Here is a 24,253-nt window from a genome sequence, read left to right as displayed (position 1 = left end):
GAAGGCTGATGTGTGGATAGAGGGGCTTCTAGTCAGGTGCCTTGGGTGGCAGCACCTCCCTCCCATGCTGATGCCTCAGCCCTGCCAATCAATACACTGATAGCCCTGGGAGCTTAATGGACAGGCTGGGGGGTCGGGACGGGCCCTTTGCAACGTCACTGTTCTGGCTGGGCTGGGTGTGGGGATATGACAAGACAGAGGGGAGAAGCCTGGGGTTGAGGGGTGAACAGGAGCGTGCATCTGAGCCAACCTCATATCCCGGGATGGGCTTCGCCTTCCTCCTCCCCTTTCTGTCCGCAGATGCCAGCTGGCAGAAATTCGTGGGCTCCAGAGCCAGAGATGGGTTCAGATCTTGGCTCTGTTGCTTTGTGTACGACGTGGGTATGCCCCTTGGCCTCTCCGTGTCTCCCTTTGTCCTAGCGATGGTAATCATTCTGACCTGCCCAGGTTGTGTGAGGAAGCAGACCAGGCCGGCAATGTGCTTAGCTCAGGCCCTGGCACAGAGCAAGTGCCCAGCAAGTGGGAGCCAACGTTAGTTTCACCCTCTCGGCTAGTAACCCACAGAGCACTGGGGCTGGCAGCAACTCCCAGGCCTGAGTCCAGGCCTGCTCTCTAGGAAGAGTTTGGGGAGCTGCGTTTTGGGGTGTGGAGAGTGGGGCTGAGCTTACCAGGGACCACTCCCAGAGGGGTGAATTGAGAATTTGGAGAAGCTCCGAAAGCGCTCCGCAGGGCTGGCAGCACCTCCACCGCTGGAGGAGGAGGCAGGCGGTGGTGGAATGTGGCCGGAAGTCTGTGGGCTGCCCCTCCGGGGACCCAGGAGACCCTCCCTTTCTGGGCAGGCTGCCTGGAGACAGGGGCATGGATTGTAGGAGGCCTCAATGATGGGGACCTGGGCGGGAGGGGGCAGTGTGACCCCATCCTCCTCTGGAGTAGGGGGAGAGAGCTCAAGGCCCTCAGCCCTTTCATGTTTAATCCCTCTCCAGTCCCTGCCCCAACTATGGCTTGTGGCCAGAACCAGTTGCCATCCTGAATAGAGGGGGAGGAGGGGTGGAGGGAGGGGAGAGTGAAGGCGGATCGGGGCAAAGTGCTGGAGAGCTTGGGCTCTCGGCTGACAGGGACTTGAATCTTGATTTCTTTTCTCACAAGTGTGTGACTTTGGACAAGTGATGGCACCTCTCCAGCCTCAGTTTCCTCATCTGTGAAATGGGGACAGTAATTGTACTGACTCATGGGGCCACTCTGGGAATTACAGAAGGCAATTTACCTAAAGTGATCCTTAGCACGGAGGAAATGCTCAATAAGTAGTGGCTGTTCAAAACACAAGAAGAAAGAAAAAAGAAAACATTTGTGGCTGTTGTTACTAATACCATCTTTCTCTGGGATAAATATGATATGCAGTCCCCATTCTGCCAGTGAGAAAACCAAGGGTTAAAGAAATAAAACAATTCGGTGATTTGGGGTAGAGCCCGGCAACCCCTGAGGTCACTTTAGTGCTGGTCATCTTGTTGAATGTGTGCTGTGTGGTGTGTGTGCATTTTTGCAGCGTGTGTGCAGAAGTGATGCATGGTGAGGCGGACATCTGTGGAAGATGGGGGTGTGGCCCGGGAAGAAATAGGAAGCCCCCAGACATGTCTTCAGAGCATGAGTGGGTCAGTGAAGCCGGAATCTTCAACCAGAGGGAGCAGGGGTGGCTGATGGATGCCCTGGTAAGAGGGGGCCTGGGTTGATGTCTGGGAGCTGGCATTGAGAACACCCCAGCCTCTTTTCATCCCATGGATGGTTCACCCCTAGGGTGAAGGGAGGAGGTGCAGAATGTAGAAGAGGCTGGCCGAATGGACCAGGAAGGACCCCGAATGGACACTGAAGGCCCCCAAATGGACACTGTGCTGTGGGCCGTGGGGAGCCAGGCGGACTGTGATGTTGGAACCGGCCCCACCCTGTGTGTTAGAGAGCTGTGCCCCACAAGGATGAGAGTGCAGGCCGGGCCCTAGGCAGGGGGCTGTGTCCCACTGGGCACCTTGTCTGTGCCAGAGCCTGCGATCTCAGCACACCTTGGGGGAGATTTGAACCTGTCAGGCCATTGTCACCCCTGTGCAATTCCTGGATTGGAAAGTGAATGTTTCCACCAGAGCCCAAGCTCTTAGGGCAGGGAAGGGGCTGGCTGGGGGGCACTGGGGGGACCTTAGGCTGCAGGGGGACCCCACTATAGGCCATCCTGCTGTGGGAAAAGCTACTTAGACCCAAAAGAGAAGCTGGGGTGGGGGAAGGCAGAGTAACAAAGGTGCCTTCCTCCACCCAAGGACGTCCTGAACGTGCCAACCCTGCTTCCCTTGTGAGTGCTGCAGTAGTCTCGTTTTTTCACGCTGCAGCTTCTCAACACCCCAGATGACTGTGCACCTGGAGGGGTGTTAGCCAGTGGAGAGCAGCTTTGACTGTTCCAGGAAAGCCTGGAAGACAGGACCCCTCTCAGGCCAGGTCACCTGCCACTCTGAGCAGGAAAACAGGAGGAAGAGGATGTTCCTGAGGCAGATGCTAGTGCTCCGCTTGCCCACATTCCAGCTCCCGTGGCCCTGGAGAAGTGCCTCAAAGGTCCAGTCTATGAAGTGAGCTCTAACTGGGGCCCACCTCCAGGAGTGGCTGAGGAGGTACCATATCTAAAGGTTCCGGCAGAGTGCCTGGAACAGAGGAAAGCTTGGTAATTGATAGCTTTAAGAATGCCCCTTGCCACCCCTCTGTGGAGCACTCTGCTTGTCTGGGTGGTGAGTGGTGGAGCTGATTTTGGCCTTCAGGTTTCCTTAATCCTAGCCACAGTCATTTAGCAAACATTCGCCAGAGCTGGAGACCCCAGGGTGAGCTGCACTGTGGGGATGATAAGCCATTACAATAGTGCCCAGAGGCCCTAACCCAGTTGTGTGTGGGATGGTTGGGGTGGGGGGCAGGAAAGGCTTCCAGAGGAGATACCTGAGGGAAGGTGTCAGTTGGGCAGAGGGAGCAGTGTGCCCTAGGCAGAAGACCTGACCTACGCAGATGCCTGGGGCTCCCCAAGGGTCTTGCCCAGGAAACCCAGGGGTCTCTCTACGTTATCAGAAGGATGGATTCTGTTTATGTGTCAGAAGCCACCCCTGCTGCCTCCCTTGGGAAGGATGTGACCACAGAATGTGGCTTAAATGGTGGAAGCTGGGCAAGATGAATTGTTCCCCCCACATCCTGGGGAAGGGCCACCGGATAGCCCCTGCTGACCCTGGGTCACCAGCACTGCCTCTGTCCAGTGGGCCAGGGAGAAAATCGTTAATGGGAGGCTGGCTTCTGGGGCAGGACAGCTCCCCTTGGGGACCCAGGGTAAGGAGATTGGTTTGACCTCTGGTCGATAAGGTCTCTTGTGAGCAGGAGGAGAGTTGGAGGGCAGGAAAGGAGGCTGGAGGATGGCCCTTGGGGGAGGGGATGGGCCCAGCCTACCTCGGGAGCTCATTCCAGGGAGGTTGAGGGGAGGTTGAGGGCCACGAGTCGGGGGTGGGGGGTGGGGTGGGGTCGGAGGTGATCTTCAGGACACATGCCCACCAGGTGCAAACCTCATGGAGTGCTGGAGCTCTTCCCTCCCTGAGCATCAAGATATAAGAGGAAGTGGGCCCCAGGTGTCAGACTCTGGCTGTGAATTGGTGACAGGGGCTGGCCATCAAGAAGAATGGGAGTGAAGGGTATGCCTCCTTGGCTGGCCGGCAGCCAGGCCCCATGCCCCTGGCTCTGTGGCTCCAAGCCACTGAGTTAACTTTTCTGAGCCTCGTTTCTACATCTGTTAAGTGGAGGTGACAAGCATTTCCCTGTTGCTGGGTTGTCTGGAGGCTCAGAGGCAATAGCGTCTTCCTAGACTGCGATTGTGTGCAGAGGTGCCCTCTTCCAGAAAGGCTTCAGTCTGCAGGGCTTTCCTTGTGAGCCTCTGAAAGGGCATCCATGTGTTCTCTTAGTTAAGGCTCCTGAGTACTCGCTCTGTGCTGGGCACTGTTCTAAGACTTTATCCATTTTATCTGCATAACAGCCCATGAGGTGGGTGCTGTTGTCACCTCTCTCATTTTTTAGGTGAGGAAGCTGAAGAACAGAAGGGTTGGTAACCTGCCTAGGGTCCCTGAGTGAGGGAGGGGCACACCCTGGGTTCTGGCCCCGGGACCTCCTCCTGACTGCGCTGGTGGGGCAAGTGGGGCCCTGCAATGTGGGGCTGGAAGAGGGGCTTTAACTGGGGCTGATTCTGCCATTGCTTGTTCTGGGACCTTGTCAGTTCAGCTTCGAGGCCTCAGTTTTCTCATCTGTGATGTGGGATAATACTTCTGCCCTGACAATGATAGTGAAGGATAAATAGTATGATCCAGCTGGAATGCCTGCCAGGCCCAGGCTCATCAGGGGACATGTGTAGGTCAGCTTGAGGACAGAGACCCTGGGGTGGGCATGGGATGTAGCAATGAGGAGAACATGGTCCCTGCCCTTGGGAGCTCACGATTGAGAGGTGATTCAGATGCTTGGGCAGCCCTGGCTCCAAGAGCTCTGTGATGGGCTAGGTAGGCCATGCTCTCATGGGAGTGAGGTCTTGTGTGCCCAGCATCATGTCAGACCTCATGGGCACACAGAACAAACCAAGAATGCTGTCTGGGCTTTGAGAATTGTTCAGCTTTATGGTTAAGATGGGAAGGGACAGGCAGACATTTAGCAGGGCATATAAAACCTAATTTAATAGTAAATGGAATGACAGGACTCCACATCTTTTCAATGTTCATTTGTTCATTCATTCATGCATTCAACAAATTTTTGAGTTTCTCCTGTGCTACATGCTGGGGATGGGATATAGCAGCAAACCAAGAAGGAGACAGCCCCAGCTTTCATGGTGCTGCCAATGTAATGTTGAGGGGAGACAGACAAAAACCAGATAAATAGGTGTTATGTGAAGTTGGTCAATGTTAGAAAGAAAAAACAAAGCATAGTAGAGAGATGGAAAGTTACAGAGGTGGGGGCTGCTTCAGAAAAACAGTGAAAGAAGGCCTGTCTCAGGATGTGACATTGAGCAGAGACCCTAATGAGGTAAAGGAGCCAGAGTGTAGAAATCTGGGAAAGAACATTGAAGCCAAGGGAAGAGCAAGTGCAAAGGCCCTGAGGCAGGTGTGTGTTTTGGGTTTGGAATGCTCAGTGGCATAACACGGCAGTATAGTTGGGGGTGAGGGAGTAGTAAAAGATGAAAAGGGGGCTCATCCTGAAGACCTTGAAGTCCTGATGGAGACCTTTGTCTAAATGTGATGGGAAGCCTTGGAGGGTGGGGAGGGGGGAACATTATACAAGGTGATCGGGTCTGGTGGAAGACAGACAACCAGAGGGCAAGAGGGGGAACAGAAGGCTGGTGAGGAGGTGGCATGTTCAGGAAGGGAGACTAGAGGGATATACGTTGGCACAGGAAACCAGAGGCAGCTTCCTGGAGGATGTGGTCCCATATGAATTGAGCCTCTGGGGATATGGGGAATTTTGGTGGGGGATGCAAAATGAAGTGTTCTCCAAGAGAGGCCAGGGATATGGGCAAAGGCTGGGTGAGTGTGGTGAGTGTGAGGACTCTCTGGACATGGAAGGGTTGGCCCCGGACATCAACTCCTGGAGGACAAATGACAGTGGATTCTGGCCCATTCCTTTCCAGGAGGACTCACCAGGCCTCTGCCCTTCCTGCTGTGCCTCCCATCCTTCCCCCATCTTTTTTTTTTTTTTTTTAAAGATTTTATTTATGAGAGACACAGAGAAAGAGGGAGAGAGAGAGGCAGAGACACAGGCAGAGGGAGAAGCAGGCTCCATGCAGGGAGCCTGACGTGGGACTCAATCCTAGGTCCCCAGGATCATGCCCTGGGCCGAAGGCGGCGCTAAACCGCTGAGCCACCCGGGCTACCCCCCCCTTTTTAAAAAGATTTTATTTATTTATTCATGAGAGACACACAGAGAGAGAGAGAGAGGCAGAGACACAGGCAGAGGGAGAAGCAGGCTCCATGCCGGGAGCCCGACGCGGGACTCAATCCCGTGTCTCCCAGATCACGCCCTGGCGTCCCGCTTCCCCCATCTTCATATAGATTATAGATTTTGATACTTCCCCACTTGCTCACTTTATCCTCACAGCCACTCTGAGCGTCATCAGGGTAGGGGCTCTGTTCTACTGTTTTATTGAGAAGGAATCTGTGTGCCTAAGGTCACACGAGAAATCTTTGCTCCATACTTCTTGCTTTAACTTGAGGCTTTAGTGGAAAGATAGCAGGCTTTATTGTCCAGCAGACCTAGGCCTGATTCTTAGATTTGCCACTTCCCAGCTGGGCCACCTTGGGGGCAACACGCCTCACTGCTGTGAGCCTCGGTTGCCTCATCTGTGAAATGGGGATGGTAACAGCGGAGGAGTGAGTCTCTCAGAGGAGGAGAGTCTGCACCAGGGCCTGGTCCAGAGACAGCACGGAGGGGGCCCTGGCTCTTTGGTGTGAACGTGGCTCCTACAGGCAGAGCACCCAGGACTTCCAAGGTAGATCACTGATGCCCCTCTCCCTGGCCAGGTGCTGGCGGCCGAAGAGAACGTGGACTTCCGCATCCACGTGGAGAACCAGACGCGGGCTCGGGACGATGTGAGCCGTAAGCAGCTGCGGCTGTACCAGCTCTACAGCCGGACCAGTGGGAAGCACATCCAGGTCCTGGGCCGCAGGATCAGTGCCCGCGGCGAGGACGGGGACAAGTATGGTAGGTGCCAACTCCCTCCTCCCTCACTGCGCACCTCTGAGACCTCAGGTTCAAATCCCAGTTCTGCCCTGTGCTGACTGTGCAATCTCGCACCTGGCATAGCTGGCTCTCAGGTTTCTCAGCTGTAAACTTGGAGATGCAGTAGTGTATCCCGGAGAGCCTTGGTGGGAGTACTGATTGAAGATGGGAATGAAAATTGCTTTTGCTGGTAAATGCCGGCTGTCGTGGGTATCAGTGGCTTGCCTGGGCATGGCCTAAAGCAGGTAGCTGCGCCCCATGGCATTGCTTCACCAGCCCCAGGTTCAGTTGCTCAGACAGGGGGGAGCCTCCAGGGAATGCTTTTTTGGATGCTGCTGGTGGTGCTGGAAATCAGCCTGGTGTGAGTGTGAGTGCACATGTGTGTACATGGGTGTGAGTGTGGGTATGTGCTCTGTGAGCTTGGGCTTGTACACCTGGGAGGAATGGTGCTCACAGCACCTTGGGCTACTGTCCCTTTGACCTGCCCTTGACCCTGAAACTATCCAGCCCTCCTCTGGGATGTTTGGGAACCATCACTCACCTCATGCTGTCTCTGCAAGGGGGGCTGGGAGGAATGAGACACCCTGACTCCCCCCCCCCTTAACCCCCAGCTCACAAAGGCCCTCAGCAGTGAGAGAAACAGACAGGACTCCACTTCCCCAGAGCCTTGAGAGGATTTTTGGTACCAGTCTGGGCAAATACTGACTCTGCCTCACTGGTTCTTGCCTTCTTCGGCCAGGTTCTGGGAGGTGTCCCAGGCCATCACCGTCCTACCCCCCCAACCACCTCCGCCCCAGGCTGGCCTTGGGCAGGGGAATTGGGGCTGTGGGTGGGCCAAGGCGTGGGGCTGGGGCTAGGGTCCCACATGCACACCGTGGGCCTGCCAGCCTAGGCTTTTCTGGGATGATGCCCCGCCTGCCCGCCGGCCCCTGCCCATTGCAGTCAAGACATGACAACAAGACAAATAATTTCTTGGACCTTTTATCTTGGACACCATTTATTTTCCCTCCGCCCCAGGGCAGGACTGACCTCACGGTAGGGCCCAAGTGTGGCAGCTGCACCGTTCCTGGGGGCTGGGGCAGGCCGGGCAGGGCAGGGCTGGGCCGGGCTGGGCTCCCCATCTCCTGGGCCAGCTGCTTCCCTTCTCCTGTGCCATCACTCTTTACTGCCTCCATTCCCCTCCCTCCCTCCCTCTGTCCCCTTCTTCCTTTCTCAGTCTTGCTGCTGCTGCTGCAGCTTTGATCCCACTGAGCTGTCTGAGTCCTTCTCCCCTCCTTCCTGGTGCTCACTCCTTCCCCTCTTTGTTTCTGTCCATCTCTCCATCTCCCCCTCCCTACCGTCTCTGTCCTCCCTGCCTCCCTCCCTTCAGTCCCTCCTCCCTACTTCTCCCAGGTCCTCCACTGGCTGCCTCTCTGGGGCCTCTGTTTCTCCATGCCCCCCACTGGGCAGGGCAGACCCAGGTGGTGCTTTTCCCTGGGATCTGCTGTCCAGTTGCTGCCAGGGAAGGGGCAGCTGGCTGGCCGGGGCGGGAGGGAGGTGCCCTCCTGGGGAGTCCCTGGAGCTCTCTCTGGCCCCTCCAGGCTGGGAGAGTACAGGGGGGTCAGACTCTGGTCTGAACCATCTGTCCATGCCCTGAGACAGGAGGTAGGAGCTCTGGCGGGCGAGGAGCCCAGAAATGGCCACCCCCTCACTCCAGAAGTTACTTGCCTCTCATTTCCTCTTCCTGAGCCAGATAGAGACTCAGGGGATTTCACGTGCTGTGTGACATCAGGCGAGCCCTGCACCTCCTCTGGGCCTCAGGTTCCTGTCTATCCAGTACAAGGGCTGGACTAGAGCAGTGCTTCTTAGACATTCACACGTCTGGAAATCGCCAAGGGATCTTGTTAAATGTTGATGTTGATTTGGTGGGTCTGGGGTGGGTCCCGGGCTCCACATTTCTAACACACACCCAGATGGTGTGGCTGGGCCACACTTTGCGTATCCAGAAACTAGCCCATTTTGGCTTCTCCAGCTCCACAAACCCCAGATTGAATCATTCACTTTCAAGGAATATGTTTACCACTCCTCCAACCCCCCCACAGCCAGGGCAGTGTGGGGCTTTGCTGGCTGCTGAGACTGCTTCATTTAAGTGTCGCATTAGAAACGCAGATGAGGTGAAGGGACCCCATCTGTGAGCCCTGGGAGAGGAAGTGAGACAATGGAGCCAATTGAGGCTTCCAATCTAGATAATCAATACAAATATTATTGGGAGGGTGATTTATGTGGCCAAGCCAGCCTGGAGGTTGGGGCTGCGGTCGGGGCCTGCCCTGCCTGTGGGGGATGGGCAGCCAGTAGTCCCCCATCAGGCGAGGCCCCCCCACCCACCCAGGACAGTCCCTCCTTCTCAGGACTCTGCTGCTGAAAGAATGATGCAGTCTGAGGCTTGCATTTGTATGCAGTTTTAATGTGGTCTGGGAACTGCTGAGTATAAACAGGGTCCCCATAAACACCTGGGATCTGGAGTCCTGACAGGCACTCAAAATCTCAGGTGCCATGGCATCCTGAGGTGTGAAACTCAGGGCAGGCACAAGATGAAGAAGGCTCACTTTTGTCCTAGTACCCGGCCCAGGAGCTCTTGGCCTGCTTTATATCTGTGAGTGGTCTTTGCTGAAACCTGCGTAGATGTGAGTGGGGCCCCCACACCATGCTGTTCTGCAAGAAGACCTCCCCAGGGCTCCCCAAAGCTTTCCCAGAGCACTCTAAGATGCCTGAGGGCAGGCCAGGCTCTGGAGGCACAGGTGTGCTAGCCAGGAAGCTAAAGGTTTAGGTGGGGGGGCAGCTGGCAGGCCCATGGCCCAGGGTAGGGCCACCGCACCCCCCTAGGATTGTTACATCAGCCCCTCCCCTTCCTGCACTAGGTCCCTGCCACCTCTGTCTTGCAGTCAGTCACCATGTTGCAGAAACAGCAGCGCACCAGGAGGTAGGACACCTGGGCTTTTGTTGCGGCTCTACCACTGAGCAGCCTGCAAAGCTTGGGGCAAGCATGTCCGGCTCTCGGCTTAGTTTCTTCCTCTGCCAAGAGAGGGTGAGAGAGCCCCGCTCTGCCTGCCTCCAGGATTCATGCACTTGAGCTCGGGGTATGGAGGCATTAGGTCCTCCTGGCTGCAGGAAGCAGGGCTGCCAGTGACAGAACTGGAGTTTTAGAAGAGGAGGCCTGAGGCCTAGGGCCGACTGAGTCTGTGCTTAGGGAGTGGGTAGGGACCCCGGCAGTGGGACTGGTGGTGTGGGGGCAACACTGCTTTTATAAGTGGTACAATTAGATATTCTTTCCTGTTTTCATTTGAAAAAAGGTTTTTCTTTTTCTATTAGAGAAAAAAAAGTGATAAAAAAACCCCAAACCCAACATTTTGCAGTAGGCCTGCCTCCCAGGACTGACTGTCCTTAGAACAACCCCTGAGCAATCCCCCCCTGTAGGGGTCGTGTCAGCCAGGAAAGTGATCTTTTGAGGGGTTGAGAACGTAGACTCTGGAGTTGGACAAGATTTGAATCTAGCTCCATCACCTGCAAGCTGGAGACCTTGGATCTGAGTTAGCCTCTCTGATCCTGTTTGCTTTTCTCTGAAATGGGGTAATTGGAATGAGAGCAAATCTCACGCTCAAAGATTGTATGATTATTAAAGGAAAAATATGAATAACTACTTGAACTCATTGCTGTTGTTTGGGTGTGGGGGTACCCTCATGGGCTCTGGTAGAGGTTCCTCTCTCAGGGATTAATGCCTGGGGCTTCCAGAAGGGACCATGTCTGTCTTGCATCAGTGAGGCCCTGGCATGTCAGCTGCTGGTAAAGGAGGCTTCTTTAGCATGATTCCAAGCAGCAGGACTGCCTGTTATGGCTGCTGTCGGGCCAGAGGAGGAAGGGTCTTTGGACCTTCTCGTTGCGTGTGGTCTGAGCTGGGGTCCCTCCCTCACTTAGCACAGAATTATTGAGGCCTGGGATATGGTGGTAAGACACACCTGGTCCCAGCCCTCACGCTACTCCCAAGCCAGACTCTGCTCCATCTCAGGGGCTGGCTCTGAGTGGCAAGAATCTAGTTCTCTAACTTCCAATGTGTCCTTGGGTCCTTCTCATTCCTTCCCTGAGCCCGGGCTTCCTCACCATTCATGGGGACTGGGTATGGGGTGTATGCTGGCTTCCTAGAGAGCTCAGGCATGGATTAGTCTGTGCCTCCAGCTGTGGTACTGCTGTGGGGTTGGGAGGAGTCAGCCCATCCCAGCATCAGCCTGCACCTTCCTGCTCACCTTGCCCCCACTGAGAACATGAGCTCCTTGAAAGTTGAGATCCTCCTGTGTGTCCCCATATCCAGTACAAGGCTTGGCAGAAAGCAGGTCCCCACTGAAAGGTTGCCGGGTGAAGATATAAAATGATTATGGGGCAACTCAAAGCATAATCAGGACTGACTTGTGTGGCTCACACAGGAAGGTGTGTGGTGTGTTCCGGGGCTTTTACTGAGCAGATGAAATGAGGAGGGGAGTCCTCTGGTCCCCGTTTTCCCTCAGTCTGGTACCCCCTGGAGGGCTGTGTTTGAGCAAGGAGCAAGGGCTGATGTGGCTGACACAGCAGAGACCCTTGTACCTTCTGAGTCTGATGCCCATAGTCCATACATATAGCAGCCCTAAATGTGAGACCGTGTCACTCCACTCTCAAAGGCGCTTGTCTCACTGAGAATAAAATCCCAGTTCTTGGATCGGCCCAGCATGGCCTGGCTCTTGATTGCCACACTGCCTCTTCCTTGCCCACTCTGCGCCAGCCCCACCCACCAGCCAACATGCCAGACATGTTCCTGCCTAAGGACCTTTGCATTTGCTGTCCTCTCAACCTGAGCATGCTGCGTTCCCAGATATCCTCAATGGCTTGCTCCCTCCTTTCACTCAGGCTTCCATTCAATTGTCTCCTTATCAGAGGTTTCCTATCTCTGTCTCCTCTCAGGCATATTTTTCTACCCAGCTCTTATTACTACTAGATATGCTGTTATGTATTTAGCCTTTTGCTCTTTGTCTCTCTTGTTATAATGCAAACTCCTTGAGGGTAGGGGGCTTTTGTCTATTTTGTTCACTGCTGTATCACCATGCACAGAACCAGCCACAAGCAGGTGCTCGATATATGCCTGAGCCAGTGCTTGCATGGATGAGCCATCTGTGTGTCTGGGAGTGCTCCCCCTGAGGCAGGTGCCTGGCACAGAGCTGAGGCACACAGTAGACACTTGGCAGATCAGTGCTCCCTGCCTCCTCCTCTCCTGGTCCTCTCATCCTCCCTTCCATCCTTTCAGCCTGCTGGCTCTGCATCCTGCTAAGGGGATACAGGAAGCAACAGACCTGGCTTCCCCCAGGGCTCTTGCAGCTGGGAAGGGGCATTAAAATCCCTGCCCTTTGAGCTCATGTCCCATAACTTCTGTCCCCAGTGAAGAGTGGTCACCCACACCTCGCTGACTCTGCAGCTAAAATGGCCACACTAGAGCTATGGCTAGGATTAAATATAGCTCCTGATCAATCCTATTGATTTTTTCCCTCTTCCTTTCCAGCCAGCCCACGTGGCCTGCAAACCTCCTTGGGGGACTTTAGGAGAAGGGGACTTTGGGAGAAACACTGTGTGTGTGTGTGTGTGTATGTGTGTGTGGACAGTGATGTGGAAACATTTCCAGAAAGCTTTCCTTGCCCCTGCCCCTTCCTCTCCACCTGCTCCACTTTCAGGGAGAGGGAGGACTGATTTGCTTTGACCTCCCAGTGCCTTTTGTGGCAAGGATATTTCCTCACTGGAGGACACCTGGGGAGTGGCCAGAAGCACAGTCAGCACTGGAAACACAGAGGCCTGCCAGCTGCTGGCCACCTCACATGGGACCCAGGGGGCTCCTGGCTCCCAGACTTCGCCTGCAGCTCTTGAAGGGGGGTTTAGCCTGTGGCTGAAGGCGGGGGGAAGCAACCCCTACTCTCCAGCTTTGTTCTCTCAGGCTCCCTCTCTTTGGTTCCTGTCTCCTGTGTCTCTCTTTGCACTGTGTCTCTGTCTGCTTTTTTGGCTGCTTCTCTGTGTCTTTCCCCCCTGTTTCCTATGCTTCAAACCAAAAGTCTTCAAAGTGAGGCCCCGGATCACACACTAGCAGGCCCAGCTAGGGAGTCACACTGCAAGCAGTCAATCAGTCAGTCAATCAATGTCACTTCCTTTTTCTCTATGATAGCTGGCCTGCAGTGTGTCCGTCCCATTCTGCCTACCTCTGAATCTCAGACTAGCTCTGGAGTTACTCTGCCAGTCTTCAAATCCCGGCCCTACCATGTGACTCTGGGCATGTAACTTAGCTACTCAGTGCTTCAGTTTCTTCATCCATAAAATGGGTGTAATAGTTTTTACCTCTGGGACTTAGGATCAAGTGAGGCACTGCACATTTAGACTAAGCACAGTCCCTGGCAGATGGTAAATGCTCAAGTATTCGTTGTAACTTTTATTTAAAAAAAATTTTTAATAAGACTTTAAAAAAAGATTTTATTTATTTATTAAAGGGGGGGGCATGAACGGGGGGGAGGGGCAGTGGGAGAAGCAGATTCCCCACTGAGCAGAGAACGCAATACAAGGCTCCATCCCAGGATCCTGGGATCATGACCTGAGCCAAAGGCAGACGCTTAACCAACTGAGCCACCCAGGTGCTCTTTGTTGTTATTTTTAAATTATTATTGTTACTTCAGCATTTAAAAAAGAGAAGGAAAAAAAAAGCAGTATGAGTTTTTAGAGATGTAGGCATCTCTGGTGATAGTCACTCAGCCTCAGGAAAGTGAGGTCAAAGCAAAGACCTTCCCTGCCTTTGGTGCTTACTCACTCACTCACTCCCCCAGGAGAGGAGCTGATGCAGAGGGAAGGTAAAGGGAGCGATGGACAAGATAAGACTTCTGGGCTAGCCTGCCTGGGTTTCAGCTCCCTCATGGGTATAACCTTGGGACTCTGTTTTCTCACCTGTGACATGGGGATGATAATAACTGTTCTAACTTCATGGGATTATTGTAAGGATATCATGAGGGACAGAATGCATATAGGGGAGTTAGAACAATATCCACCACATCATAAACTCTAAATAAATGTAAATTACTGATAATTTCTAGAGGGGCAGAACAGAAAGAGGCCTTGCAGGTCACGTAGGCCTGGCCTGGAGATGAACAGGGTTTTTCCTTTTGTCACACAGCAGGTCGGTATATGTGATAGTAATCCTGAGGCCAGGGACGGGTGGGTAGGAGCTCAGAGTTCTAGTGAGTGACAGGGATTGTACCAGGAGAACATCAGTGGGGAGCAGAGTGGCCAAGCATTGACTGTGGAGTCAGACTGGGTCTCCACATCTGCCCTCCTTTGGCCAGCTGTGTGTCCTTGGGCAGTCCCTTCACCTCCCTGAATTGGGTTTTCTGTAACTCTTAGTGTTACTCATGTCTACTTCACAAAGCCGTTTATGCATCTACTAAAATTTACTTCTTGGTCATTTACCAGGAATGGGCGAGGTGCTAGAAATCTCTGTGATGTATAAGACAGATAAGGCCCTGCTGCAGAGGAGCTTACCTTGCAGTAGGTAGAGACAGCAACTAAGATCATTTGGAGAAGAGCTCTGAAGACAGTGGGGCAGGGAATGGGTAGAGCTGGACTGGAGATGGTGGTATGACATTGGACAGTGTGACCAGGAAAGGAATCTCTGAGCAGGTGACATTTGAGTGGTAACCTAAGAGAAATGAAGCCTCTATGGGAAGCTCTAGGCAAGGCAGCCTCCAGGTAGAGGGAACAGCTGAGTGCAAAGGCCCTGAGGTGGAAGTGTGTTGGTGTGTCAGAAAGGAGCAGCAAAGAGGCTTGTTGGCTGGAGGGCTGTGAGTGAGGGTGGGATGTAGTGTGTGCCCCCATATGAGTCTCCATGAAGAGGCTAGATTTTAAGTGAATTGGAGATCCCTAGGAGGATTTTAGCAGGGAAGAGATAAAATTAATTTTATATTTTAGAAGGATCTCTCTGGCAGAGGGAGGAGGCTGCTGAGTTGTGCAGTCTGGAGGGGATGCCTGGAGAGGAGGTCTGATGAGGAGTGGAGCCAGATAACGACCATACTCCTCCCACCTGGCCTGGTACAGGCCTCTAGGATGGAATTGAGCCCAGAGGAGGTTTCTAAGCTCCTGAGAGCTGCGTGTTGGGGGCTTGGGTCATGAGAAGGGGCAACGTGATGCTGTGGACGAGGTAGGCTGTGGAGCAAACCTGGCCTGGATGGGTGGGGTCTCTCTCTTCACCTCTCGCCCTCTCTTTCTTTCTCTCTCTTTCTGAGAACTGCTGCTGCTATTACTCCCCGCAGACTTTACATAATTCTGGCCCAGCTCCCTTCTCATTATGTCATGCGCCCGAGTGGAGTCTAGGTCACGGCAAGGCCTGCTGTGGTCGGGGAGAGCAGACTTCTGGCTCCCCGGCATGGCATCTGGAGCAGACCTTCCCCATGCTGGGGTGAGGGCAGCTAGGTTTGTGGGGGTGGAGGTGCAGCCCAGCCCCAGCCCCAGCCCCTTTGGACAGCTCAGGCAAAGGGCTTCATGTGGTGGGTTGTGGCTGATGAGTGTTAGGGGAGGGTGGGGGGTGGGGGCAGGGAACTACATCTCCCTGGAGTTGGAGGCCCTCCCCTGGTGCCCAGGCCCCAGCAGAAAGTAGGCAGACCTGATGTCAGCCACTGCTGCTGGGTTACTTCTCTGAGCCTCAGTCTCCTAAACTGTAAAATGGGGACAAAGCCACCCACACTCAAGGTGATGTATATACTTCGTGGGCTCATGTGGGAGCCACAATGATAGGAACTGTTCTGAGGACAGAGGTCCAGGTACATACTGGGAGAGGCAGACAGGGCAGTCTTCTCTCAGACTCACCTGGGGTCGCCTGGGCCATAGTCCTGGAGCCTGACCCCCTTTCTATAGTCTCTATCCCTACCTGTCTCCTAGGCTCTGCCCCAGTCCCAGAGAATCAGAATAGGGTTGGGCCCCTCCCCCCGCTGCACAGGTAAGGAGATTGAGACTCAGAGGTGGGTGTGACTTGCTCAAAGGTCATGCAGCCCAGTATGGCCATGCCAGAAATGGAATCAGACCCCATAAGTCCCAGCCCAAGGCATTTTCTGATGCACTTCACAGTGTGGGATGCCTGTGACCCTGGAGGATGCTGAAGAAGTTCAGGTCAGAGGGCATGCCTGGGGAGGCCACTTTGGCTCTACTTCTACCCTTTTCCACACATAGGATTTTTCCTCCTCCCCTCTATGCTGTGTGTGTGTGTGTGTGTGTGTGTGTGTGTTTGTTTGTTTGTTTTTAGGAGAAAACAGTTTTGTTTTGCAGTTATTACGAAACTTACATAATAGTTACTTCTCTTACCTGGCCTCTGAGAACAGGTGCTAGGCCATTTCTGCCTCCCTTTTGTGGAATCCTCACAATAACTTTTGAAGAGTAAGGATGATTATACCCATTTTATGGGTGAGGAAACTGAGACCCAAGGTCACACAGTTGGCAGGTGGGATCAGGGATTCATACCTAGGTCTGCATATTCTAAATCTCTTGTCTTTCCCTTACGTGTGTTTTCTTCTTTGGAAGCTCCTGGGATTGGGAGACCCTCCTGAACCCCGCAATCTCCATCCTGTGTGGGGCCTGAGCTTTGCCAGCAGATGCAGAAAGCAAGCCCCAGGCTGCTCTAATGTTTGGCCCTGGGTTCCCAGGGAAAGTTATAGGGAGTTTGAATTAAAGGGGAGCAAGGAGGATGGGGGTCTTATAACCCCCTATCTCCGTGTTGCTTATATTTTCCTCTTGGTGTTTACTAGGGATGGGGGAAGGTGGAGAGAAGAATGTGCCTCCCCCTCCCTCCCTGTTTCTAGAATTACTGAATTCTTGTTAGATCTTTAAATTTTATGTAAATTCTTCTTATTTTCCTTGGAAAGGTGGGGTATCATATTTTAATTAGTAGTGGTGTCAAAGGAGGGCTAGATTAATTATTGGAAATCCTGAGTTCCAGATGGTTTTAATTTTCACAGCAGGGCACCAGGGTATATATTTTTAAATTTTTTTATTAAAATCATACCTAGTGTATTTTAGGGGCACTGAGGTACACTCTTTGTGGCTCCAAAGATGCTGTATTTAGGGCTATGATTTTTGTTATGGAGAAGGAAGTCCCTTGTCACTGAAATTAAAAGTTTGTGGCTGAGGGAGGGGCAGGTGCTGGAAAGCAAAGGGTCAGAGATGGGAGGGTGAGAATGGTGAGGGGGTCATAGGCAAAGAAGGCAGCAGTAGGAGGAGGTGCTGGGGAGGGAACCAGGCATCGGAGTTCAAGACGAGCTCAGATACGGTGCATGACCTACTGAAGTCACACAGCACCTTACTGGGGAGACAAAGTGGATTGGCAGAGGGACAGGGAGGGGTCTGGACACAGCACGCCTAATCAAGGGACAGTCACCTTTGTTTGACGTCCTTTTTTTTAAATTTATTTTTTTAAAGATTTTATTTATTTATTCATGAGAGACAGAGAGAGAGAGAGAGAGAGGCAGAAACACAGGCAGAGGGAGAAGCAGGCTCCATGCAGGGAGCCTCACGTGGGACTCTATCCCAGGTCTCCAGGATCATGCCCTGGGCCGAAGGCAGCGCTAAACCGCTGAGCCACCTGGGCTGACCTGTTTGACGTCCTTGCTCAGTCAGGACTTTGGGGGATCAGCTCTGGACACCCTCTCCTAAGGGAGGCTCTATGGAGAATGGTTTAATATGGGGTCTCCTACTCTGAACCAGGGCATATCCAGTCCTGCTTGGGACTTCCAGGCTCCTGGAAGTTAGCTACATTTCAGCCTTGGTGGCCTTGATTGAGGAAAGCAGAATATTATGGAGATAGCTCCATTCTCAGGGGCCAAAAAACCTCCTCTTGAGAGGCCTTCCCCACTCCAGGTGGCAAAAGTGTGGAGTGGAGAGGGGACACTAGCAGGGGTTCTAGATGTTTGCCCTAGAGGAAGGGGCCTTTGACCGAAATTTTGGAGGAAGTAGTTTGATTTCCCCCAAGGCGGGGTAGGGTGTGAGCATGCCCATGCAAACTTGCATACATTTTTCTGTGCTCTCATTCCAGAGACTGTTACTTCTCTGGGGTTATACGTGTGGCTGTGTGAATAGCCTGTTCTGGGGAACAGAGGTGAGGGGCCGGTCTGGGTGGGTGATTTGGGGAGGACACACTGCTATTTAGCCACAGGGGCAGAACAACCATCCAGCTGGAGCCATCTAGGTCCCAAGTGGAGTCAAGAGAGCTGGGGGTGGAGAATAAATGACTGGAAGACTTCTCTGGCTGCATAAGGGGCAGGGTGCTCGGATGAGACCTGTTCAAAGCCTCCCCCGTGCCTGATGTTGGAGCAGTGAGGGGGTCGGAGGACAAGGTCAGGGATCGTGTTGCTGAGCCTTTTGGCCAAACCATTGCCCCTGGTAAAAAAAATGTGTCTTGTTCTCTCTCTGCCTTTCGAAGCCCAGCTCCTAGTGGAGACAGACACCTTCGGTAGTCAAGTCCGGATCAAGGGCAAGGAGACGGAATTCTACCTATGTATGAACCGGAAAGGCAAGCTCGTGGGGAAGGTGAGTAATGGTCTGGAATTCCCAGGGTATTTGGGCAGGTTCCCCCTGGCAACTCTGGGGACCTGGAACAGGGTGCTCAGGGCCTTGTCAGGCCCAGATGGAAAACAGGCCTGGGGAGAGGAAAAGAGAGAGGGAGAGAGAGAAAAAGAGAGAGAGAGAGAGAGAGAGATTGTTTCTAACTATAATCTCTTCCGTTCGCTCCTTCTCTGCCCCCACATCACAGCCTGCCTGTATGAGGTATCCATGACTGTGACTTTGTGGAGCATGCAGGGTCCCGATCTCTCCTGCTGGATGTGAACCCCGAGCGGCTCAGCGGCTCCCTGCCTGTGTGTGTCTGCTGTCTGAGAACAGGGAAGCCGCAGGCCACGGGCTGGGGCTTCAGCATTGTTTTTTAACATTTGCCAGGGATTTGCTGTGAAGTATAGTACCTCCTGGACCCAGCTGCCTCCTCAGCGCTGGGCCTCATAGTTTCAGCATTTCAGGAAGATTTTATGACTTTGGAATAGGCAGCAGAGCTGCGTGTAAGAAATTAGAGTGGGGTGTGGGTATGAGTGGGGTGGACCCACATGCCGGGGGCTCTGAGCTTCCACGGGTGCTGCCTGGTGTCCCCCTTTTTTCCTGGGTGTGCCTGTTTGTGAAGTTCGTACAGTTACTTCCTTTGGGTCTTCCAGTGGAAGGTGTTACTGTCAGGAGCTCCATGGGGTCATGCTTTATGTTCCCTGCCCTTTGTAGGGACCCTACTCATCCCCATATCCAACTTGTAATAATGCTCCTGTTGGACAGGTGGAGTTGGGTTATGGGGGTAAGATCCTGATTCTAAGGAGGATGGCTCTTCCTGCTTGGGAGCAAGGCCCTGGCTGGTAATTTGTCCTTATTACGCGTAGTTGGGAGGAGAAAGCACGGCCCCAACTCCTGTTCAAGCCCTGGGGCCCTGCGTTTGTTTTCCTGAATCCCTCAACTCTGATCCCTCTTCCCTACTCCACACCCTAGTGCTGGGGAGAGTGTCACAGGCCGGGGACTTGGGGCAGAGTATTGTTGCTTATTATTTGTTAATCATAACACCACCAGTAGCTTCTGTTAATTGAGCACCTACTTTCTGCCAGGCGCTGTGCAAAAAGTACTCCCCAATAATCCCGCGAGGTCGCAACCACGACCACCCCCACTTCGCGATGAGAAAGCTGAGGCTTGGCGCCGTCCCAGGCACTTGTCCCAGGGCCCACCTAGAGCTGCGGGGACTCCAGGCCCGTCTGGAAGGCGGAGGTCCCAGCCGCACTGCCCTCGCCAGCGGGCCTCTCAGAGCGCAGGAAGAGTAACCCGCCGAGCGAGCGGCCGGACGCCACGAGTGGTTTTAATTAGTGATTCACCTCCCGCGGCCCGGGCGGCCGGCGGGGCGGGGGCGGGCGCGGGGGCGGGGCGGGGCGGGCGGGGGCGGGGCGGGGACAGGGGCGGGCGCGGGTCCCCGGGCCCGGCAGTGCGTTTCCTGTGGCGCTTTGCCGTCCCGCCCGCGCGGGGCCTCCCAGGCCCGACCTGCCCGCGGCGGAGCCCCTCGGCCGAGCCCGGTGCCCCCCCCCCCCCCCGCCCCGGTCTGCGCGCTTCCCGGCAGCGTGAGCCCCGGAGGGCGCGCTGGGGTCAGAGGAGCAGCCCCGCCGCCCGCCGCCGCCGCCCGCCCGCCGCTGAGTCACCGCTTCCACAGGAGCCGGCTCCGATTTCCTGCCCCTCGCCCTCTCCCGTCATTATATTGGGGGCGGTTCAGCTGGCTCGGCGCAGCCCAGGGAGGGCCCCCTCCTTCCCGCTCGCCTCGCGGCAGCTCCCCCATCCCCGTGCAGGCTCCGGGCTTCTGGGCTGGCCCGGGCCCTCCAAGGATGCCCCCCCCCGAATCCACCTGCCCCAGGGTGGTTCTGAGCGGGCCCCCTGTTGGCCTCTGCCTAGCCCAGCCCTCCTGTCTGCTGCAGCTAGAAGCCACGGGCTCTTGGGGTGCCGGTCCATCCCAGCCTCCTAGGCAGTCAGGCTCCAAGGTCCTGGGGTTACCCTTGTGTTTTCTTCGTCGTTGCCACTGCCTCTGTTCTGGCTTCATACCTTACAGGAACTGTTGCCTCAGCGCATCCCCAGTCTTCCACCCCCAATCCATCTCAAAACCCATCGCTGGGACCACACCATCTACCATCTGTCTTAACCCACAGCCAGAATTATTCATGTCAGGACAGGGCATCAAGTGCCCTAACTGCTGAGCCTCGATGTCCTCATCTGTAAAATGGCAATGATAATGCTGGCATTTGGTGGGCACCTGAAAAATGTTCATTCACTTCCCCTTTGAAGCCAGGCCACAAAGTTACTCCTTCACCTGTGGGAACCCTTGACTTCATCTTAGGCTCTGACTCCCTTAGAGTGGTCTAACAGGATGGCTTTTTTGGGTGGTCTTGACCCCGGGTGCCAACCTTGCACATCTTTGACCACAGCGGAGCACCTGCGTTGAGCCCCCAATAGAGGCTTTTCAGATGTTCTGGGCCCCTGGCTGTGGCTACAACTCTGCTGGACCGTAATGATCATATACAAAAGCTCTGCCTCAATCCCCTGCATATTCAGGTAGCTTCCCTGCTTTTTACCACCTTTCTGGACCCCACATCCATTTGACCCAGGAGGGAGTACATCCTTCCATTCTATAAACAGCTGCTGAGTATGGAGCACTACATGCTAGGCATTTTCCCCTGTCTCTGAATATTCAACCCAGTTTGATTACTTTCTCATCTGCCCTGCCTGTGCCATCACTGGAGTCCTCTTTGAGGCAACACAGGGCCCCAGACCTTTCAGGGTAGAGGGGTCTTCTGCCCACCATCACATCTTTGTGAAGACTGCTTTAGGTTGTAAATGACTGAAACCCAACTCAAAATCCCTTAAGCAGAAAAGGAATTTTTTGGCTCATGTAACTAAAAACGTCCAGGGGGTAGTTCCAGTTTCAAGTAAGACGGGATCTAGGGGCCAAATGATGTCGTCAGGATTCAGTCTTCAGATCAAATAGAAAGAAAAGTACTCCAATTTGGAAAGGAGGAGGTTGGATGTGTGTGTGTGGGGAGGGGAGGGAGTGGAGGGGGGGGGATGCTCAAATTCTATTTAATCACCAAGGTTCTGCAATGGGATATTCACTCACTCTGTAAATACTGATGGTCTGCCTTGCCTGAACCAACTGCGTCAGCATTTCTAGGGATGAGGCCCAAGCACAGGTGTTCTTTTTAAATATTGGCAAGCAATAAGCAGGGTCATAGAGGTAGTCAGGAGCAGAGGTGATGGGCAAGCCCAGCTGCGGCCTGCCATTAGCTTTGGATCTGCTGTATCTGAGCTCACAGGAGGACCGTGTGACTGTCCCTGGGGGAGCTTAGGACCATCATGGGTACCATGGCTCTTCCCAAGGGGCTCCTGGGTGCTGGGAATTTCAGCTCTCATAAGTAAACCCAGACATGTGGAAGCACATGTGCCAGGCACTGTGCACACTCCTTGCACATCCAAGACCTTGCTTCATGCTGATGGTGGCTATATGGGCCTTGGGGAGTTGAGATGTTTTGATAGGCAGTGCCCACTTTTCCACACCGTCTCTTCTCACGGACCTCTATGGAACTGGACAGAGGATAAATGAGCTGCAGTGGCAAATGCATGTTGAAACCTGGCTGTGCCTCTTACAAGCCCCATGACCTTGGGCAAACCCTTTTGCCCTCTTTGAACTCTGTTTTCTTCTAGCAGGGAGGGTCTACCTGAGAAGTTCAGAGGATGAAATGAAATTATGTATGCGGAAATGTCTGACCTATAACTGACGAACAATAAATGCCGAATGAATGAGTGAGTGGATTAGTAGGGAGACCAAGTGCACCAGGCCGGGAGCTCTGGTCCTCTGCTTGCTGTACCCCTTTCTCAGCACATCCCCCAGGAGGGCCTCCCACAGCTCATGACTGTTTCTGGGACACTAGCCAGGGATCTGGGAGGCAGTGTCTACTTTCTTTTAGAGGAAAGCCCTTTGAAGGTCACGGCCACCATTTCTATCCCAGAACTTTCATTCATTCAACCACAAATGCTCTGGGTACCCGAGACCTATGCTGAGCCATGAGGGCAACTGACGAATAGTCCTGACCTCCTGAAGCTCTTGGGCTAGCGAGGAGGCAGGTAGGTATGGAATTGCTCTGTTGGAGGGTGGGAGGAGGAAGGGATGCCAAGGGGCGAAGATGGAGTATGTGAGCCCAGTAAGACCTGGAGGTTTGAATGGAGGCTTAAGTGAAGAAGAGGAAATGCCCAGGGAGATAGATGGCAGTGAAGGAAAACTTCCTGGAGGAGGTGGTTACTGAGCTCGACCTTGAAGGATGAAAGAAGTTTCCCAGGTAGTGGCAGGCATTCTATAGTGGGGAAAACCATGGCATGGGCTTTGTTCAGTTTGCCGTGACTGTCCCATTGAGAGCACCTGGATTTAGGTTGGATAGGCAGCTTCCAGAATTATCCATGGGAATAGAGACCTAGAGACCACTCCCCTCTACCTGCCTTGTACATATGCTCCACTTCCCTCACAAGAGTCCCTCACTGCTCAACCCCACCCCCAGACACTGTCCTCTGGGTCCCACATGTCTCCCAACCCCACCCCCTGCCTGCTGTGCAACCTCCTCGAAAGATCTCAGCCCCCAGAGAATGTTTTCTTACCCTGCCCTTCCCTTTCTGCAAAGTTCAGCACTTTGTCTGCAGGGCGCAAGCTTGCCCTCCGCTCAAAGGTGAACGTTCCTGGAAGCCCCAGCCTGTTTTCCACTTCAAACAAAAGGCTGGAACTCACACCTCAGTCACCACGCACAGCCAGACCGCTGGGCTTCCAACTTGGCTGGGCATCCGTCCGTAAAGAGGAGTGGGCCCAGCCTAAATTTGGAGATGTTAGTTGGAAACTCGAGCGCTGCTAATTCAGGCCTTACAGCTTTGTGTGCTTCCCACTCTTCTACACGGAGTGATTCGGCTGTCTCAGGGAGGAGATTCAGAGCCCTGCCTCCCACCGTCCTTTGTCCAGATCCGATCCAGGGAGAGAGGCCAGAACCATCTGAACGACCTGCTCTTCAGAAATAATTTAGCAGGTTCCTACTGTGTACGAGGGTCATTTATAAGTATCATTCCTCACAACATGTCTGTGACGCAGGGGTCACTGTCCCGGTTTGGTGAAAAGAGGAATCTGACGTCTAGAGAGTGGAATTAACTAGCCTGAGGTCACATAAGGAAGTGTTAGAGTTGATTCATCTTCTGACTCGAAATCTAGTACTCCTTGCCCGGCATCCCTTGTCTCCTAGGGAGTTCACACATCTGCTGGGGAGCCTGAAATCTCAGAACCAAAGGCATAGATAGGCTTTGGAGTTTGGCCATGCAAAAACTCTTACTCTTGGAGGTCCCCACCCCTCTTCACACCAAACATTTAAAATGCACCATATCCCACATTAATGTAATTTAAATTTAACTATATTGCAGTGGAGTTGAGTGTCAGTAGAGTAGCTGACAGGTTTTGTACACATCTGCAGGGACTCCTTTCTGTTGCAGGTGATAGAACATAATCTCAACTACTTTAAAGGAAATGAGATATTATTGGCTCACATCACAGTGAGGTAAAGAGCTTCAGATACTGCTTGGTCCAGAGCCCAAAGGATGTGACCAGAACTTGGTTTCTCTCATTCACTTCCTCTTGGCTTTCCTTCCTCTGTGTTGGCCTTGTCAGACAGAGTTTCTCCTCATGGTGGTAAGATAGCTGCCTATGCTTCAGCCTTAGGGGTTCCTCAAGTTTAAAGCAGCCTATGTTTTGGGGGGATTATGCGAGGGTCTTGAGGAACACTCAGATTGGATGGCTTAGGCCACATACCCAGCTCTGCACGAGTCCTGGGAAATAATGTTTCATTGGCCAGGT

At 53.6% G+C, this 24,253-nt stretch overlaps 1 protein-coding gene across 2 annotated transcripts in view; it reads left to right on the top strand.

Annotated features, from left to right (window-relative positions):
• FGF18 (fibroblast growth factor 18) overlaps positions 1-24,253 on the top strand; it is a 33,820-nt gene that overhangs the window by 8,285 nt on the left and 1,282 nt on the right. For both annotated transcript variants that reach the window (XM_049109141.1, XM_025434836.3), the window contains exons 3-4: positions 6,555-6,735; positions 18,242-18,348. In XM_049109141.1, coding sequence (XP_048965098.1) covers positions 6,555-6,735; positions 18,242-18,348 — 288 coding nt within the window. The remainder of the gene's footprint in view (positions 1-6,554; positions 6,736-18,241; positions 18,349-24,253) is intronic.

Source organism: Canis lupus, chromosome 4, assembly GCF_003254725.2.
Source record: "Canis lupus dingo isolate Sandy chromosome 4, ASM325472v2, whole genome shotgun sequence".
In the NCBI taxonomy this organism is placed as follows: Eukaryota; Metazoa; Chordata; class Mammalia; order Carnivora; family Canidae; genus Canis; species Canis lupus.
Note: the sequence above shows the minus strand (reverse complement) of the source record. Positions and strands in the feature narration are given on the sequence as shown.